Here is a 20,595-nt window from a genome sequence, read left to right as displayed (position 1 = left end):
CTGCTGTGCCACTCAGCGACCCTACAGCAGAGTCAGAGTGAAAGGAGAGAGAAAATAGAGTACATGGTAGTGGAGAAATAAGAAAGGAGGGAGTTGCGATCAGCAATGGCAATGTTGGAAAAATATGGAAGTAACTTTTGTGATGGACTTATCATAAAGAATGTGATCCACCCACGACAGAGTTGATGGTGTTGGAACAAAGACTGAAGCACATTTTTTGTTATTATTATTTGGGGGGAGGGTGCAGGGCAAGTGGGGATGGATAGCCTGCCTGGGGCCACATAGCAGGGTGATCTTTGGGTGTCTGGGGCCGGATTTGGACCCAGATGCTCCTGGCTCAAGGGCCAATGCTCTGTCTGCCACCCAGCCACCCCTACTATTATTACTATTTTATTTTACTTTGGGTCTTTTTTTTTCTTCTTTTTTGGTTTTTGCAGGGCAGTGGGGATCAGGTGGTTTGCATGTCACATGGCTGGGTGATTATTGGGTTTATGAGGCTGGATGCGGACTCGGGTGCTCATGGCTTCAGGGCTGGTGCTTCGTCCATTGTGCCACCTGGCCATACCTACAATTATTACTATTATTTTTTTAATTTTAATTTTTTTCTCTCCCCTTTACTTTTTTGCCCAAGCAAATCTATCTATATTCATGGTGGGAGGAGTATTTTGTTTACTTGTAAACAAGTATATTTTATTAATGTAAATAAAACATTTGTACAAAATTAGAATAAAAAAATAAATTTTAAAAAAAGAATGCAAAGGAAGAACCCAAGGCCAAATGAGTTAACAGCACATACTTAACAAGGAGTTAAGACTTTCAGGGGAATAGCCCCTCTCTAAAGACATACAAGAGGGGACTTTCTCAGGCTCCTCCTGAGGCATCCTGTTGACATATGCTTTAGTTGCTACTAACCAAAAGAAAATTTTACTACCATATGAAGTGGTCTTTTAACTGTATTCTTAACATAAAGTTAAAAATCACAGATAAGTCCCTGGTTTTCTGTGTGAGAAATATACTGCACAGGGTGGCTAACTTGTTTAATACGTGTACTCAAAAATTCTAAGGACAAAACAATCATCCAAAGTTCTAACTTGAATAGGAACATACAAGAAAGGTTTTTTTTGTTGTTGTTTTTTATTTTTTTAGTTTTTGCAATGCAATGGGGTTAAGTGGCTTGTCCACGGCCACACAGCTAGGTAATTATTAAGTGTTTTAAGCTGGATTTGAACTCAGGTACTCCTGACTCCAGGGTCGGTGCTCTATCCACTGTGCAACCTAGCCACCCCCCCAAGAAAATTTTAATAAATATTTGTATCTGTAAAATTAATCTAGCTTTAGTATATAAACATATTTATCTTATCCTACATCATCAATTAGAGGACTAACACAAGTATTTGCAATAAAAGAACAAAATGGAAGGTGCCCTCAATATCCATAGAATAGCTCTGTAGAAAAGACAAAAATAGAATTTGAGCCTACAGAAATAGCTATGAAAAAAAGTATTTGGAAACGCCACTTAGATTCTGTTGTCCCTACCACCTGTTTCAATTCCCTTATTGTCACTCCCATAAAAGGACTGCACCAGAGAGTAGAAATTCGCACTATTCAGATGTAACAAGTTCATATGGTAAAAAACAAACTACCATGTAATTCTTAGGGTGACAGGGGTTCCAGCAATACATGTTCTAAAGAACACTTTAAGTGGAAGCCCCAGGGTAAATGCTGGGAAAAATATCAGACTGAGCAGGGCATGATTACATCAGAATGGATTCTGCCTTCATATACTTAAGAGTGGGGCTAGAAGCACGCATGGGGTATTTTTAAGAGAAAAAAGAATGACATGAAAAGAAGGTAGAGAAGTATTTGAGATGAACAGAAATTTTTTTTCTATGTTAGGATAAAGTCAAGTCTGTTTTATTTAAATTTCATTCTACCTGAACTTGGGGCCACAAAGGCACCCAGTAGATTCACAAAATCATTATAATGAAGTAAACATTTGAGCTGCAGTATCTAAGCTAATTATATGTCCTTCAATTCATCAAAATGAAATATGATTTTTATCACCTTTGTGGTAGATCTATTGACTTTTTAAAACTCCTGTTCTGTTATAGCTTCTAAAGGGAGAAACCAAATATTGACTTACTCAAATGCAGGTAATATAATTTGTAGATTATTCATTCTCTCCTCAATCCATTTTAACTCAGCTTTTGCTCCTCTCTTCCACCCTAAGAACATTGTGCATATTTTTTACAAGGCAATGGGATTAAGTGACATGACCAAGGTCACACAGCTAAGTATGTATTAAGTGTCTAACGCAGGTCCTCCTGACTCCAGGGCCCACTGCACCATCTAGCTGCCCCAGAAAACTGTTCGTTTGAGGTCGCCAATAACTACCAATTCCAATGACTTTTTTCCATCTTTAACCATCCTTATCCATAAATCCTCTGAAGTTTTTTTTTTTAAATTGACCATCCCCTTCTTTTTTAAAATTTTTATTTATTTAAGGCAAAGGGTTTAAAGGGGCTCGCCTAAAGGTCACACAGCTAGGATTTGAACTCAGGTCCTCCTGGCTCCAGGGCCCTGACCATTCTCTTCTAAGTCTCTCCTCCAATGGTTTCAGAGATGTCAAATTACTGGTTTTCCAACTCTGTAATTATTCACTTCTTTCATCATTTTTCTAATCCTTCAATGTCAGTGTCTTGGTCTTTTTGTTTTTCTCTTTCTTGGAAATTGTATCCTCTCTAATAGCTTCAACAACTTATTCCATGTATTTCCAGCCTTGAGTTTTTTTCTGAACTTCACACTTATAAATGCATCTGTCTGGAGTACATGATCATTTAAGTTTTCCACCACCACTATATTGATTTCAACATATCCCAATATTACTCACCCCCCACCAAAAAAAATATTGCTTGGCTTTAATGATTTCACTTCTATCTATTCTACCTTCAATGAGCCCGATCTCTCATATTTGAAGCTTTCAATTCTATCCTTCGCCTCTCCTGTCCAATCAGCTTCTAATTCATGTCAATTCTATTGTTTCAAAATGTCTCCAATCTATATTCTATATTTTAGTCCTACTTGTACTACCTTAATCCTCAGCATCACCCACCTGAACTATTGCCACAGCCTCCTACAAGGGTATGCAAATAGGTGTGCAATGGGGATTAAGGTAGTTCGTGATCTGACACTTTCATGAAGCTCTGGTATAGTAGAAAAAAGGAACCAAATTTAATGATATAATCACCCCCATAGCAGACTTCTGGGGCTCTTATACAAAACTGTCTTGTACACCCTTGATAGCACCACTTCAACTACTTCAGCACTACTTCTCCTGGAGGAAATCCTTGTTTGAATCAAGTAGGTTGACTCCAGTCTTACCCCCTGCTTCTGTCAAGAGAAAAAGTCAACTACACATTTTTTTTTCACTTTTAAACTTTTTCTCCCCTTTTTTTGTTGTTCAGCATAGAATACATTTAATAAAGAGGCAGCTAGGTGATGCAGTGAATAGAGTACTGGCCCTGGAATCAGGAGGAACTGAGTTCAAATCAGACACTTAATAATTACCTAGCTGGGGGTGGCTAGGTGGCACAGTGGATAGAGTACCGGTCCTGAAGTCAGGAGTACCTGAGTTCAAATCCAGCCTCTGACACTTAATAATTACCTAGCTGTGTGGCCTTGGGCAAGCCACTTAACCCCATTTGCTTTGCAAAAACCTTTAAAAAAAAAGAAAAGATACAATATTATTTTTTAAAAAATAAATATAAAAAATAATTACCTAGCTGTGTGACCCCAAGTCACTTAACCCCACTGTCTTGCAAAAAAAAAAAGAGAATACACTTGATATTGGAAAAGAAGGCAAAAAAAGTTAAATTTTAAAAGGATGTGCCTCTGATTGCTAGTCCTCAAATTCAACCCCTGGTTTTTCATGAAAAGCATAGGATCAGGGAAGCACTGTTCAAATGGAAAGATGCTCTTTTAAAATCCAAAAGTCTAAGGCTGAAAAGATAATTCTAAGTTTTAGAAGGGGAAGAGTGTGATTAAAATGAATTCTAGGCAAAGTGTATTTTTTAATTAAAAGCTTAGTTTTTAATTTTTAAATTAATTTTAGTCTCTGTAGTTTCTTTTCCTTATTCTTTAGTTCATTAATTTATTTATAAATTAAAATGATGTCCTTTATGATTTAGATATAATTTACTAAGAGCACTGTAAGCTCTGAGTCTGGAGAGGCTAAAGGGTTGCCAGTAATAGGATGAATTTCCACCACACAGAGTTTTTTTATTTCTTTGTAACTGAGCACCACTATAGTAGGAGGAGAACTTGGTGGTGGCAGCAGGCACTTTTTAAATGAGCAAGATTAAATGGCAGTTGTAGCAGGAGACTAGAGACTGAAAAATCAAGTGTTGAAGCAAAGTTTCCTTCAGTAGAGCATAGTAATTTGTGGGGTCACTGCCAGCAGTAATAGTACCAGAAGCCTGGGAGCTCCTGCTAGAGCCTAAGCTTCTAAAGTTGTGCCCACTTTCAACAACCAGAATAGATGAGGGGTTGCTGACCTTTCGTTTGTAAGGATAGGGTGTAGAAGACAGAATCATAGACTCCAGTTTCTTACTTTTACTCTCTAAGTAGGGCAGAAACTGATTCCAAAGTATACTCTCATCTGAAAAGTTACTTGTACAATGTTCTTGTACAATAAATAATGATTTTTTTTTTCCATTTGGAAATTCAATAGATATGATGGCTATTGAACTGGGTGTTTTCTTATTTGAAAGAATGGGAGCCATAGGGAGACACTGCTATTCCACATTAGTACTGCTTCTAAATTTAGTGATACTATACTCTGGAATAAGAATACCATAAGATGGTATTTTAGAAAGATGGTCTGGGTTTAGAGTAAAGAAGAATTGAAGGGATAGTCTAGATTCTGAGATTAACAGAAGGCTATTATAAGACTCTATGCATTAAACTAACCTTCCAGGGCAAGAAGAATGAAAAAACCATGATCCTAATGTTACTGCTATTTCATTGAATACAAAGTCAACAATTATTACTCCAAGATTTGGACTTTTTCCACAGACATCTTAAAAAATCATTGCCAAATTATATCAGCAATGTGGAATGGGATGTGGGTGTATTTAAGGAACACACAGCACAAAGTTATTTTGTGCAATTTTTTTTAGCAGTTAATTCCCCTTATAAAATCCCATAACCCCTCATATCAATTTATGCAAAAAACCCTGAACCTAAATCCATAATTCACATTTATTTTTTAACTGAATCAGATCATTAAGAAGTCAATGGCTATTCAGAATTAAGTTTTGAGAGTAAAAATTACATTTTAATGTAGTATATGACATTATCAGAGAGGTTTTTGCATTTTGATTTTCAATGAGTATTAAGACTATGACAGAAATGTTGTCTTCCACGTTCTCCATAAGACATCTTTTTAAGCCTCTCAGACTTAAATATTGAAAATTGCAACCACCTGCTGGCTTATTAAACACAACACTTTAAAAAGTATATTATGCTTATTAACTTTCATATGATTAAGAAGGTAACCTTACAAAGACAGATATTTAAAACTGACAAAAGAAAATTCTGCATCCTGAAACTTGTAAATAAAATATCTGAGCTCATGTCTCTTTTACTATGAAAATAATATATTTTATGTAGTATCATTCTAAGTAAAATATTTTCTCCAATCCAGACACAAGTTATTCACATACTATATTTCTAAATCCGCAAATGATTTAATGTTAACCCTACATTAATCCTTCAAATATGGTAAAAAGCATTCCTTATTCTACTTCAGAACACCATACAAATATCATTCTCCCTGGGCTCACTTTCCCAACTTTCGCCAGCACACATTGGCTGGATTTCCAAAAAGTGGCAGAGTTATAAAGGTAACCTGAGGGGACTGGCTGTGGTGATTTTCTAGCTTACTCACAACCAAACAAAAATAAAAAACAGAAAACATATATCAAAACACTTTCAGTTAGCATGCTAAGTTAATAAGCTTTTAGGAGGTATTGAAAAAACTATACAGTAAGAATAGTCAGTACAAAATGTTATCCCCAGAATTCTAGTAACTCTTTCCCATGAATGCATAGAAAGACCAGGGAAAAGTGTGAGAACATAAGATAAAGAGGTAACTCAGAGTTCTAGGTTATTGAATCTCTTCAGGAAGCTCTCCTAAGAATATGCAGTTTTCTGCCTCAATCATGAGGAAGGATGTTTTTATACCAACATTTCTCATTATATGACCCCAGTAAATAATCCTCTCTGAAAGCTAATTAAATTTGGCTGACTAGTGTTCAGTAAGAAACACAACTGATGGTTCATGATTCACAATATTAGAAATTTCCCCAAAGGGGCAAAGCCAAGATGTTGGAGTCAAAGCAGGGATTCACCCAAGGTCTCCCCCATATCTCTCAAAATACCTTTAAATAATGATTCTCAACAATTTCTGGAGAGGCAGAACCCACAAAAAGACTAACTGAAACAACTTTTCAGCCCAAGACAACTTGGAAGATCTGAGAGAAGAGTCTGCTGCACTGGAGTGAGAGAGAAAAAGCAAAACAGTGGTGCTGCAGAGCTAGAACAAATTGGCCCCAGCAATCCAGGAACAAAGAGTGGGGAGACTAGGTCAGTGGTAACAGTGGTGGTTTCCAGACCTCTCAGGCCAGAGATCACCAAGGACTCTTGAAAGATCATAAGGAAAAGTCTGTCACACCAGGGTGAGAGTGGAACCTAGTCCAGCACAGGCCAGACCCCAGCGGACCAGGAGCAGGCCTTGCTTCTGGAGCTCTCAGTCCACAAATGGCAAGGGAGTCAAAAGAAAATTGAAGGGGTCTCTCTGCTATCCCTGAGTCAGAACTCTGGTGCTTTGCCCATAATAAGATCTGATTCACAGTCTTAGGTCCCAGTCCCAGGAAAAGAGCAGAAGCACAAGAGAGTTTACTGTCATAGTGGAGTAGGGACCCTCTTCACAGTTCCAGGAAAGCAAGGAGTGCTTATGGTCACCCCAGACCAGAACACAGACCAAATGAGTGGTGCAAGTCTCTACTTAGAGCATAGGACCTTGGAAGAATTGAAAACATGCAGATGCCTAAAAGGATCTATGAAAACAGCTTCCAAAAAAACCCCCAAAGCTTGAGACAGTGCACCTTTCACTCTTGGAAGAAGAGCCCTACCTTAACAAAGAGCTAAAATCAAGTTGCAGGCTGGGGAAATAAGCAAATAACAGAAGAAAATAAACAGTTACTATGGCTAAAAGTAAGATCAAAATACACACTCTGAATCTAAAGCCTCCAAGAAAAATATAAATTGGTCTCAGGCTATGGAAGGGCTCAAAAAGGATTTTGAAAATCAAGTCAGGGAGGAACAGGAAAAATTGGGAAGAAAAATGAGAGTGATATGGGCAGCTTAGTGAAGAAGACACAAAAAATACTGAAGTAAATAACATCTTAAAAACCAGACTGTGCCAAATGGGAAAAAAGAGGTCTAAAAAGTCAATGAGGGGCACAGCTAGGTGGTGCAGAGGAGAGAGTATCAAGCCCTGGAATCAGGAGGACCTGAGTTCAAATCCAGTCTCAGACACTTAATAATTACCTAGATGTGTGACCTTGGGCAGGTCACTTAACCCCCCATTGCCTTAAATAAGTTAAATTTTTAAAAAAGTCAATGAGGAAAAGAATATGCTAAAAAGTAGAGTTTGCCAAATGGAAAAGGAGATACAAAAGCTCACTGAAGAAAACAATACATTAAAGAATAGAATTGAATGAAGGGAAGTTGATGACTTTGTGAGAAATCAAGGAAAAAAATAAAGCCAAAAGAATGAAAAACTAGAAGAAAATGTGAAACATTTCATTGGAAAAACAACTGACCTAGAAAACAGAACCAGGAGAGATCATTTAAAAATGATTGGACTACCAGAAAGCCATGATCAAAAAAAAAATCTTTTAAGAAATTATCAAGAAAAACTGCTCTAGAAACAGAGGGTAAAATAGAAATTGAAAGTATTCACCCATCTCCTCCTGAAAAAGATCTCCAAATGAAAACTGCCAGGAATATTATAGTCAAATTTAAGAGTTTCTAGGTCAAGGAGAATATATTTCAAGCAGTCAGAAAGAAATAATTTAATTATCATGGAGTCACAGTCATGATGTGAAAGTAAACATAGATTTATAATCTAAAATTTATCAGCCTTTACATTAAGGGATTGTAGAGCTTGGTGATATTCTGGAAGGCACAAGAGTATGGATTACAACCAAGAATCAATTACCCAGCAAAATTGACATGTTCTTTCAGAGGGGAAAAGATGGACATTCAGTGAAAGAGGGCATTTTCAAGCCTTCTTGATGAAAAGACCAGAGCTAAATAGAAATTTGATCTTCAAATATGAGATTCAAGTAAAGCATAAAAAGTAAACAGGAAAGGCAAAACATAAAGAACTTAATGATGTTGCACTGTTTGTAGTTCTACCTGGGAAGGTGATATTAGTAACTCATAGGAATCTTCTCACTTATTAGGGCAGTTAGAAGGAACATTGATATACAAGGCACAGGAGGGAGTTGAATATGAAGGTATAATATATTAACAAGATAGAGTTAAGATGACAGGAATGTACTGGGAGAAAGGGAAATAGAAAGATAGAATAGGTTAAGATATTTCATATAAAAGAGGTAAGAAAAAGCTTTTGCAGTAGAATGAGAGAGAATAAGTTGAGGGGAAGTGAATGAGTAAGCATTATTCTTATCCAAATCAGCTCAGAGAGGAATTAAGATACACAATTGGGTACAGAAATCTACTTTACCCTAGAGGAAAGGAGGAGGGGAAGGGGATGGGAGAAAAGGAGGGAGGTCATAGAAAGGAGGGAAGATTGGGGGGGTAGTCAGATGCAAAATACTTTTGAGGAAGGATGGGGTGAAAGGAGAGAGAAAATAGAATAAAAAGGGGTGGGGGAATAGGATAGAGGGAAATACAGTTAGCATTAGGAACTGTGAGAAAAAATATTGAAACAAGTTTCTCTGATAAAGACCTCATTTCTCAAATACTGGGAACTGAGTCAAATTTATAAAAATTAAGTCATTTCATAAGTGATAAATGATCAAAAGATATGTTTTCAGATGACATTATCAATGCTATCCATGGCCAAACTTTTTTAAATGTCCTAACTCATTACTGATTAGAAAAATTTAAATTATAACAATTTTGAGGTGGTAACTTGTACCTATTAGATCGACTAATAGGACAGAAAGAGAAAATGACAAATTTTGGAGAAGATGTGGGGGAAAATGAGGCATCAAAGCATTATAAGAGAAATTGTGAAATGATTCAACAATTCTGGAGAGAAATTTGGAATTATGCCCAAAGAGATACAAAAACATGCCTACCCATTGGCCTAACAATGACAATGTCTATTCTGGTGGCAAGAAAGTGTAAATTGAGAGAATGCCCATCAGTTGTAAAATGACTGAACAAACTACGATGGTATGTAATTAAGATGAAATGCTATTCTGGTAAAAAGAAATAATGAACAGGATGCTCTCAGCAAAACCTGTAAAGACTTATATTGCAGGATGATCAGTTGTGAATGACTTACCTTTTCTTGGCAATGCTGTGACCCAAGATAATTCTGAAGGACTTATGATAAAAAAAAAATACTATCCATCCCCAAAGACAGGGCTAATGATGTTTGAACACAGATTTAAGTATACTTTTTTAAACTTTATTTTTGTTGAGGTTTCTCTTTTTTTTATTGGGGAGGAAGGTAGAATAGAAACTGCTTACTTTCACAACATGGTTATTATTATGGTAAAGTTTTGCATGACTACACATTTTTAACCTATTTCAAAAAAACTTAATTTCTCAATGGGGCGAGAAAAAAGAGCATTTGGAACTCAAAGTTTAAAATATGAATATTAAAACTTGTTTTTACATGTAACTGGGAAAAATAAAATAAAGTACCTCAACTTCAACCAATGATCAATATATTAAATAATCATTTTTCCTATTACTCAATGGTATTCTATGAATTTGATGTTCTAAAAGTTCATTAAGAATAAGGAGGTTTGGGGCAGCTAGGTGGCACAGTGGATAAAGCACCGGCCTTGGAGTTAGGAGTACCTGGATTCAAATCTGGTCTCAGACACTTAATAATCACCTAGCTATGTGGCCTTGGGCAAGCCACTTAACCTCATTTGCCTTACAAAATGTAAAAAAAAAAAAGAATAAGGAGGGTTAAATATTATTATGGTAACACAAAATTGAATAAACTGTTCTATAAGTTGTTCAGGTATTTTAGTGGTTTCTGACTCTATGACCCCATTTGGAGTTTTTTTGGCAGAGATACCATGGTAGTTTGCCATTTCCTTCTCCAGTTCATTTTGCAGATGAGGACATTGAGGCAAAAAGAGTTAAGTGATTTACCCATAGTCACACTGCCAGTAAGTGTTTGAAACCATATGTAAACTGAATGAAGATGAATCTTTCAACTCCAGTCCTGGCACTCTATTGATTGTATTACCTAACTTCCCTGTTCTATTTATAACCAGCTGGATTTAGTTTAGTATTAAAACTGGTTTACATTTTTTAAGACAGGCAACATAGAACAGTAGATGGAGAACTAGTCTCTAATTCACAAAGACTTGGGCTGAAGTTCAACCTCTCATACACATCATCCATGAATCAATAGACATGTCACCTAAACTCTCAGGACCCTGGCAGCTCTTTCAGACTGTGGAAGACTTGACATAAGGTAACGTGGAAAGGATATCAGTTAGGAAGCAGAAGGAGTTGGAACTGGACTGAAAGAAATAAGTCCTGGATTAAAACTTCTTGTTAATCATAGACAGCCTAATAGAACTAACTACATTATAACTGTTTGTAACATGAGATGTTAATAAATATAATCAATTCCTGGTTATCCACACTAAGAGAGCATGGGGGTGAGGATAGGAAGGGAGAAGAAAATGATAGAAGACCAACTCAAAGCACTGACAAGTGGCTTTGAAACATTGAAATGACATGCAAAAAAAGACAGACATGCTTGGATAATTATACATTTATTTTCAAACATGTATATGTACATGTATATGCACAAATATATATATATACAAATATACACATCTATGTATTATACATATATATATATATATATACACACACACACACACATAACCACCCACATAATCACACTTCATTTTATTTTAAATTCTACTTCTTTACTTGTTTCTACTATGTTAAGAAAGATAATAGTGGGAGTCAATTAAATGCTTTCATCTGAATGGCATAATCATATGTGATACATTATTGCATTCCCATTAGAAAGCAGGATAATTTGAAATTCTAAAATATCTTGTTCTAATAAATCTGTTTTAATGACAAATATGAAGAGACTTGAAGGATTAAACTAGAAAGCAACTTTCCTCAATGAACAGTAACTAAAAAATTTTGGACTTGTTTCAAAAATATTTCTAAACATAAAACAAAAATCAACTTAAAATAATCAAAGTAATCATTTACTTTAAAATTATTTAAAACTATGAACTAATTAGCAATTACAGCAACAGTTTATATCAAAATGTAATATACTTTAAAAAACAGCTTTGATTATACATGAAACTGCAAAGATTTTACACAACAAAATGAATGCACCTAGGAGAAGGGAAGTATCTAATTGGGGAAAAATTGTTAAATAATCTAATCTTATCTAATAAGATATATATATATATCCAAGATATATAAATAATTGACACACATATATGATCAACAGCCACTCCTCAATAAGAAAGTGGTCCAAGGATATAAACACAGAATTTCCAAAATGAGAAATGAAAATTCTTAGTAATTACATGAATGAATGCTCTAATCGCTAAAAAATAAAAGAATTCACAGCAACCCTAAGGTTTCCATCTCACACCCAGAAAATTAGCAAAGATGAAAAAAATGGCAATTGTCAATGTTGGAAGGTCTATGAGGAAAAAGAAAGACACACCAATGCATTAATGGGTGAGGCTATGAGTCAATATCACCATTTTGTAAAGCAATTTGAAATTATGCAAATAAAGGGCTTAAAATATTTACCATTTTACCTAAAGATTCCATTGCTAAACTTTTTTTTCTGATTTTTCTAGATTCTAGATAAGAAGAAAGTTCCTGTATATAAATGAAAATATTTAAAAGCAGCACTTTTTATGATAACAAAAAACTGGAAACAAAGCATGTCCATCAATTGGGGAATGGCTAAACAAATTGCACATAAAAGTAACAGAATATTACTGTGTCATAAGAAATGATGAATGTGATGAATGCAGGCAACAAAAATAGATAAATTTATATGAACTAATACACAGTGAAATGAAGGGCAAAAATAACACACAATGACCACACACTGTAAATGCAAAGAACCAGAAAATAATCAAAAGTTAAAAGTTGCAAAATTAGAAAAGAACAAGCATTTCTTGAAAGGATAGATATGAGAAGTCATTTTCACCCACTCCTTTGCCGATGTGGGAATCTACAAGTACTGCACATTGATACAATGAAATATGTATCAATCAGTTATGATAATGTTTTTCTTCTTTCTTTTTATAAAATTTATGTTTGAAAGAAATACTATTTGTTATTCAGGATGGTTCTCAGGGAGGGTTAAGGATTATGGAGGGAACAATGGTGATATTATAAAAAATATATCAATAAAAACTTATTTTTAAAAATGCAATGTTAACCTCCTTGCAGGGTTAAGGATTCTGGAAGGAATTATGGTGATGCTATTAAAAATTTATCAATGAAAACTTATCTTAAAAAATGTAATGTTCACCTCCCATCATTTTTCACATCCCCCATCATTTTTACCTTTAGCCATGTTGCATTCCTTAATCATTTTGAAAAAGTTGGAAATCTCTCTATCTAGTCTCTGTTGGCATTCTTGTGCTTTCTAGAAATAAAATTGAAGACAATAAAATGAAAATGTTGAGAGAAAAGTCTTATTTACACCTCTTACCTTAATTATTTATCAATCCCAAATATTAACTGATCCTTAACTCAATTGTAGACTAATAGACAATGTAATGTTTTGAAACAAACTTAATTACAAAACAATAATTAATAGACTTACTTCCCTAAAGGGAAAAATAAGTTTGGGGGATGAGGTGGGGGAGATAGAATTTTTCCATGAATTTAATTGTTTAAAATTGCATTGTGACTTTTGAAAAAATATTTACGCTGAAGTCTTCCATGAATCTAATTTAATTAGTTAATATAAATGTCTACAGTACAGAAATTATAATGACCTTGAGATGGAGAGCTATAGGTATCTACAAAATTGTTTCATATGTTATATTTATGTATATGCCTATGTCTATCTACTTTGAGATAGAGATGTACAATATGCACAATACAAATTCTATACATAGAAATCATGTTTATATTGAGCAAGCTAGATAGATATCTAAAGACATAAAGATATAACCACATGAAACATGGATCTATGTAGATATTTATAGCTATCTTTCTATCTCAAGGTACATATAATTTCTGTATATAGAAGTTTGTACTGTACATATACATATTTCTACATAACTATCTTTATAGCTCTATTTCCTTAAATTCCATTAAAAGTAGCTTCACACATATTTATGATGCTTGGTACAAGAAATTCTTAATTTCTTTTATAAACAGTTTTGGCATAAGTTATTAACTTTAATAAGAAATGACGCTTTAAAAATATATATTTAACGAGCTTGGTTTTTTTAACTACAGATGGTACTAACATTTGGAAACCATAAGCTGATTTTACTTCAGCATTCTGTGTATGTACAACTCCCACTTAACTGGTTCAATGAGGATATTATCTAAGCAAGGTAAAGTTGAGAAAAAGGAGAAAAATGTAGGGTTTAGAAATAAATCTTCATATAATTGGGAACTTTACATATCAAGATGCTTAAAAGCAAAACAAAATCCAAATTCTATTTCCTTGTTTATTTAATCTTAATAGTATTTTATTCTTTTCCAGTGACATGCAAAGATAATTTTTAAAAGTCAAAATTCTATTTCCTTAGATTATATAATGATGATTATTGTGTCCCCTCTTTTACAAATTTAAAGGTTGCAAAAGAAAATTCAAATGAATCATAAATCTTTTTTTGTCACTTTAAGATGTCCTTTATTCTGAGGATTTCTATAATGGGAAAAAAAAGAATAACTAAGCAAAATTTTGCCTATAAATTCTCTCTCTGGTGGGAAAGAAATTGGCACAATGCTAACCATATTACTGCTGAATCATTTATTAATTAAATGGACCTCTATTTTTAGTATAGCTTATTTTGCATACTCCTCACTGTATACTAATCCTGTGAGCATTCTGCAACCCCCAAAACTGACTCCATTCTTGCCCAAGGCTTCAAGGGGACAGAGGTAAGCACCTTTCTCTCCTATTTCATCTCATGCATTTTTAAGTACTAACGAAGTAAGTTTAGCCCATCTGATGCAGAATTATTCATGCAGCAGCATTAGTTCCAATACAACTCTCTCCTTAAAAAAAAGCCCAACTGCAGAATCTTTGCATTTCCAGATAAATATAAGCATATAAAAATACAGATTGCACAAGTTGAGAAAAGGAGAATGCTTTTTATTAAAGGCACATACAGAAAACTCACTACTTTTTGAAGCATGAGAGTAAGGAACAAAAATGGGAAAAGGTCAGGTTAGGGGCAGTGAAGACATGTACTGCAACCAAATGCATCACTTTTAATTCATTAATAGAAAATGGCCACTATCAGTACATACATATTTTGCCCTTGTTCCCTTGAGTCATTCTTCTCTTATTTCCTCTCCATGATGAAAGCAAAAGCCACATTTAAAAGGACATCCTGCCTTCACTAACTGACCATGTATATATAATAAACTTGGAAAAGCCCAAGGTTCAGCCTTGTAAGGTATATCCTTAAAAGACAACAAGTGACACAATTTAATCATCTTTAAATAGTAGGAGTGAAAGATATTTTTGTTCCATTTATCCATCTGATGTGTACTGAAAAAGGTTCCCTCATCAATAATGAAATAGTTTTAAATGGTACTCTTTCTGAAAGAGAACAGCTGAAAAAGATTCCAACTACAGCATGTACAACTTTAACTGAATATAATATGTATATCTTTATTCCTGGTACTCTATTTTCTATTATATTAAGTAGATTAGAAAAAAAAAACCCAGAAAGAAGATATGACAGAGCACACAAAAAAATACATTCTCCAACTTGCTAGGAATTTTAACAAATGGCAATCATACATCAGGAAACCTTAAAATTTGTTTATACAGGTGAACAATGAAGTGTTGGGGGGGTCACTAAGCCTCCTATTTAACTTGTAAGGTCATTTATTCTTCTAAGATTTTGCTTTAATACCATCATTAAAATCTAAAATGATATTTCAATATTATTAGTCATCTAATTTTGAGTTTCTATAAAGGTTTCTCAGACTATAACTAGAAATCCAACAAAAAAATCTCCATTCCTCACATCATTAAAAGACAGAGTATCCACAGAGCTCAAACTTTCCTGTTTCTTTTTACCCCCGTACTTTCCTGTCTTTTCCCCCTTTTTAATTTCTAATTAAAATTTCTAAAATTAAAATGGTCATTTTGATGTTATGGCAAAAGACATAAATTCTGGCTTCCCTTTTGCCCCCCCCAAGACCCAATGAAAGATATAAGCCAGAGTGCTAGTACCAAATGGGACAGGATTCTTTTAGTTGAGGAATTAGGAGGAGTAAAGGAGTTTAATCTGATGGAGGTCTCCTTTGGAAAGGGACTCACTGAAGTCAAGACAATCAACAATAACATAGTTACATTCACCATTAGGATATTTTATTCCTTTTGAAGGGAGTTAATTCTTTTCCCAATCCTCCCAATACTATTAGGAATATTTTTCTCTGTGTATAATATTTGTATTATTTATCTTTTAGACAAAGACAGATTCTATCTATCTATTCTATATAGATTTCTTATATTCCTTAGCACTTAATACAATATTTTACATTCTTGAGGCATGTTGGTAATAGTCCAGCCTTGCAGGTATGCTGGAGAAACAATTCTGGTTCTGGGTCACTTTTCAATCCAAGGATCAATGGAAGCCACAAGTCAGTTCTATGATTAATGTGGAAGTACAGAAAAATCATTTGAGAATGGTCCTGAGGATCTAAGGATCCTCTAAAGAACTATAGGGAAAACCATACTGCTGTATGTGACCTAGAACTAAGCTAGCCTCTCAGGTACTCTCTGCATCAAACATAGCCTGAATCTAGATTGGACTTTCCATTTCTCCTCAGCAGACTTCCTAGATCAGCCTCAGCCTGGGCCAGTTTTAGAATGGTCTCTAGAGGAAAGGAGCCAAGGGACTGAATTCAATAAAGTTTTCACCTACTGGCATTCAAAGTTTTGTTGGCTATATGTCTACAATCCCTGATAGTAGTAAAAATCTGATAAAAAAAACAATTTGGTTTTTAATTAACTTAAAAAGTTAAAAACTATCCCTTGGACCTGAAGACAGTATAAAATAAACTATCCTAGTAGTATTTAAGTTTTTGATTAAATCAATTAAGCTGACAGCTTGCAAGATATAAGTTTAAAAGAGACTTTTAATCCTCAAGTTCTAGTCTACTTGGAAAGTTAGTAAGCCATTTAGTTATGCTCAGTTTCCATTATAAGATGAATAAATCCTAATGAAACTCATAGGGTAATGGGTTAGGGTTTTTTACTTTGCTTTTTTTTTTAACTTTCCTTTACAGGATAATTAAGAGATTAGTTAATATTCTACTTCAAAGCCTAAGTATACTTTTAGTCATACAATTTAGGGTTTTTTTCCTGATAAAAAAATTTGGTTGGATTTTTTTAAATACTCAGATTTTTTTGTAACAGAATAATAGTGCTCCTGGTATCCCAAAAGTTATACTAGAAGAATATAAACTCTAGTCAGTTCTGCTAAGCTATAAATGCTGACTACTGGCTTGGTCTGTAGTCTGAAGACCAGAATAATTAAGTTAAGTGACCACTAGAATGTTTAACAGGTGATTACTGATTTTTGCCACAACAACTCACAAAACTCTGGTTAAGTAAGAAAGGGTAGCAAATCTCCATAGTATCCATACACTAAGGAAATTATGCATTATTTTAAATTCTGATCTATGAAACAATATGCTTTAAAAAACAGCATTATTTCAAATTATTATGTTATGAAGATTATATATAGGGTCTCATTTGATCAAAAAATGAGAGAACAAAAGAATTACTACTTAAAGCCGAATGTAATAATGTAACCAGATTGTGAAATAACTTGATATATAAACAAACCAAAAAAACCTTGCCTGTGTGATGGCCAACTGTTCAAAATGCTTCCTCCATTTGGAAAAATTGGTCCTAAAGTCAACCTGGAATATGGTATACTTAAATTCAATAAAACTGTTTACTCATATATATCCCCCTCCTTCTTTGCTTAATAAAATAATAATTAAGCATAGCAACCAAGCTTCTATTGTTTGTCAAAAGAGATTTAATTATCTTTTATTCAGTGCTGTTTCTTCTACCCCATACTCTTTGGTGTACCAGATACATGAAACAAAAGGTAACATTAAGGCAAAAAAGTACTTGTTTCACTTGAATTAAACATTATGACATTACTCCACCACATCAACTCTCTAAAACAAAGGAAGGAATTGATGTCACATCAAATGAGGACCTTACAAATTAGATACTGACACATTATCTTACCTCTAAGCAGTGTAGTTAAAGATTACAAGTGGTTTTAAATGAAACTGCCAACCAGGTTGTACATCACTATGGTTGCATTATTTAAATACTAAAATACACAGTGAAGTCATAAAGGGTAGGAAGATGTACAGCAGTCAAGCTCCCCCTGGTGGCAAAAGTCTAGCTAGAATGATAATCAGAGGAGCAATTTACCACCAAATCAATCAATTTATTATACAAACATTTACAAATATACTTCATAACCATACTTGTGATTTCACTGATTAAGGAAACTCCCAGGGAGGAAACTTTTTCCATTGATGCAAACTGATCACTATTCTGCCACTTTTTAATCTTAGAGGTTAAAAGACTTGCCTTGAGTCACAAAGAGAATGAGAAGTAAGTCTCAAATTCAGTTCTTCCCGACATTAAAACCAGACCTCTAGTCTCAATACCATGTTGCCTATATAAACTTCTACTAAAGCAATGGAGAGATAAATGTTACTATGATATATGATGATAGATTCATCAAGAAGGAAAAGACAAATTATGCTTTTATGTATAGGTTTTGATTTGGAAAAATCTCTTAAGAATTAGCTGAGAATGTAAGGTTATCTTCTTATATTTACCTGTAAAGATTCCCTCAAATCTACTGAAGAAACAGAATCATCTTCCTCTTCATCATCACTTAGCTGATCCTGAGTACAGTAGTGAGTACTATATGCAGAATGTTCTTCTATTGCTTCTAGCCAGCTCTGAAGTAAATTAAATGGAAAAACATTTTCACACACAAAAGAGATAATACAATAATTCATCTTGGACACTTAAAAAAAGTTGCATGTGAAAAATTAATACTAATGCCTCAAAAAAGAACCAACTCAAAATAAGTCATTTGTCCTTAACATGGATAGGAATTCCTTTAAATACATTTAGAAGGAAAAAATATATATTTCCTAAATTTACATTTTCCACATTTCATAAATGCAATTTCAGGTTAAATAGTAGGCTTGGAAAAAAGGTGCAGTTAGTTATAAGATTCTGAACACTAGGAAATAAATATATGATGAGCCAATACAGGATTTTAACTAAAATTAAAATTTCAAGCAGAGCAAATTAAAGGCTTTCAATTTGACAAACTTTTCCCCTAGCACCCTAACTTTTATTGTAATATTGAAATTAGTTTTTCGTAGACCATAAGGATACCAAGACTAAAGATGTAGGTCTTAACTACATTTTATTTTCTTTCAATATAATTCAGTCAAGAGGCACTGAGGTGGTACAGTGAATAGAACAATCCTATAGTCAGGGAGATCTGAGTTCAAATTCAACCTCAGACCCTTAATAACTACTTAGTTGTATGACTTTGGACAAGTCACTTGATCCTCTTGCCTTGCAAAAACCAGAAAAAACCATTCAGTTAAAACTCTTCATTTTCTTAAATGCTTCTAAGGAGGGGAAGCTAGTTGGTGCAGTGGCTAGAGGACAGGCCCTGAAATCAGGAGGAACTGAGTTCAAATACAACCTCAGAGAATATTTACTTAACTGTGTAACTACGGGCAAGTTACTTACCACCAACTGCCTTGCAAAAAAAAAAGTTTCTAAAAATATGAGCACATGAAATTGATACTGATAGTTTGAAGTGTTTTATTTCTAAATACCACAGTAACCTTTGGCACTGCTAGACTTAGGACAAGTCACAATGCTCTTTCACCTTAATTTGTGTATATAAAAACAAAGATTTTACTATCTTGCTTGGCAGGAATGCAGATATTTCAGTCAAGTAGATAAAAATTAAATTTGTAAAAAGGACATATGTTATTTTCCTATTGACTAATTTTAAAAAACTAAAGATATAGTTCCCACAGTAACAGGTGAGACACTAGAAGAAATTTTTTTTTATAGTTTGAAAATAAAATATGAAAATCTTTAAAAGAGAAAATTCCTAGTTATCATTAAATAGAAATGATCATAACAGACCAAAAAATACTTTGAATTACGCAAAAGCCATAAACAAGTCATTTCAAACTATACTTCAATTGATCAATTAGCATAATTTGAAGATGTAAGGTAATTGAAATATTTAATAGAAATTATTTAAACATTTTAAAATTCTGAATGTCTTCACACAAAATTTAAATTATGAGAAAAAAGCTTGGATATTTTACCTCTCTTGACTGTTGAAGGCTATTCTTAGGAACTCTGAAACCATGCATACTATCATCAAAGCATTTAACAAAAAAAAGGCAGCTATCAGTGGGCTTTACCTGAGATAAAAAGAAAAGCAGTAAGCTGATCAATTTTCAAGTACAAAAAACAAAAACCCAAAACCCACATCCCTGATAATCTCTCACTATATATAAAATTCTAAAAGTATGAAATATCTTGTTAACGCCTAGCTATAGGATTTTTTACATACTGACTCAAAAAAAGTTGGGATTAAAAGGTGAAGTTTAGTCGACTGTAAGGGAACAAGTCAAAATTGAAAAAAAAAACAGATACTAATCCATTATAGACTGTGATTAAGTACATTTGTTGTAATTTATGTAGATGGAAAATGATATTGGGACACAGACAAGATGGCAGAGTAAGGCAGAAACTTCTTTAGTTTTAGTTTGGTTTTAATTTTTCCAAAATAACCTACCAAAAATCTATAAAATAATGTCTTGAAATGAACTCTGAAGGTAGAGAACCAACAAAAGAATGCAGTAAAACAAGTATCATTACCACAATCACCTCAAGTAGTATTCCTTATCTTGTTTCTCCTCCTTTCCATGAAAACAATGAAAAATCCCCTTTACCAATTTGAGCTTATGTTAAATTCTGTATTCTGCCTACTAAACAACTATTTCTTT

The 20,595-nt window shown here is 33.9% G+C and overlaps 1 protein-coding gene across 8 annotated transcripts in view; it reads right to left on the bottom strand.

Moving 5' to 3' along the window:
• The window catches only part of OSBPL1A (oxysterol binding protein like 1A), a 393,082-nt gene that overhangs the window by 239,460 nt on the left and 133,027 nt on the right, over positions 1-20,595 (bottom strand). For 6 of the 8 annotated variants that reach the window (XM_074207328.1, XM_074207332.1, XM_074207331.1 and 3 more), the window contains 4 exons: positions 19,909-20,007; positions 18,373-18,498; positions 17,362-17,424; positions 12,859-12,940 (listed from right to left, as the gene is read on the bottom strand). In XM_074207328.1, the coding sequence (XP_074063429.1) occupies positions 12,859-12,940; positions 17,362-17,424; positions 18,373-18,498; positions 19,909-20,007 (370 nt within the window). The remainder of the gene's footprint in view (positions 1-12,858; positions 12,941-17,361; positions 17,425-18,372; positions 18,499-19,908; positions 20,008-20,595) is intronic. The other 2 variants (XM_074207333.1, XM_074207336.1) reach the window with 2 other exon arrangements.

The sequence above is a fragment of the Macrotis lagotis genome, chromosome X, assembly GCF_037893015.1.
Source record: "Macrotis lagotis isolate mMagLag1 chromosome X, bilby.v1.9.chrom.fasta, whole genome shotgun sequence".
NCBI lineage: Eukaryota > Metazoa > Chordata > Mammalia > Peramelemorphia > Peramelidae > Macrotis > Macrotis lagotis.
Note: the sequence above shows the minus strand (reverse complement) of the source record. Positions and strands in the feature narration are given on the sequence as shown.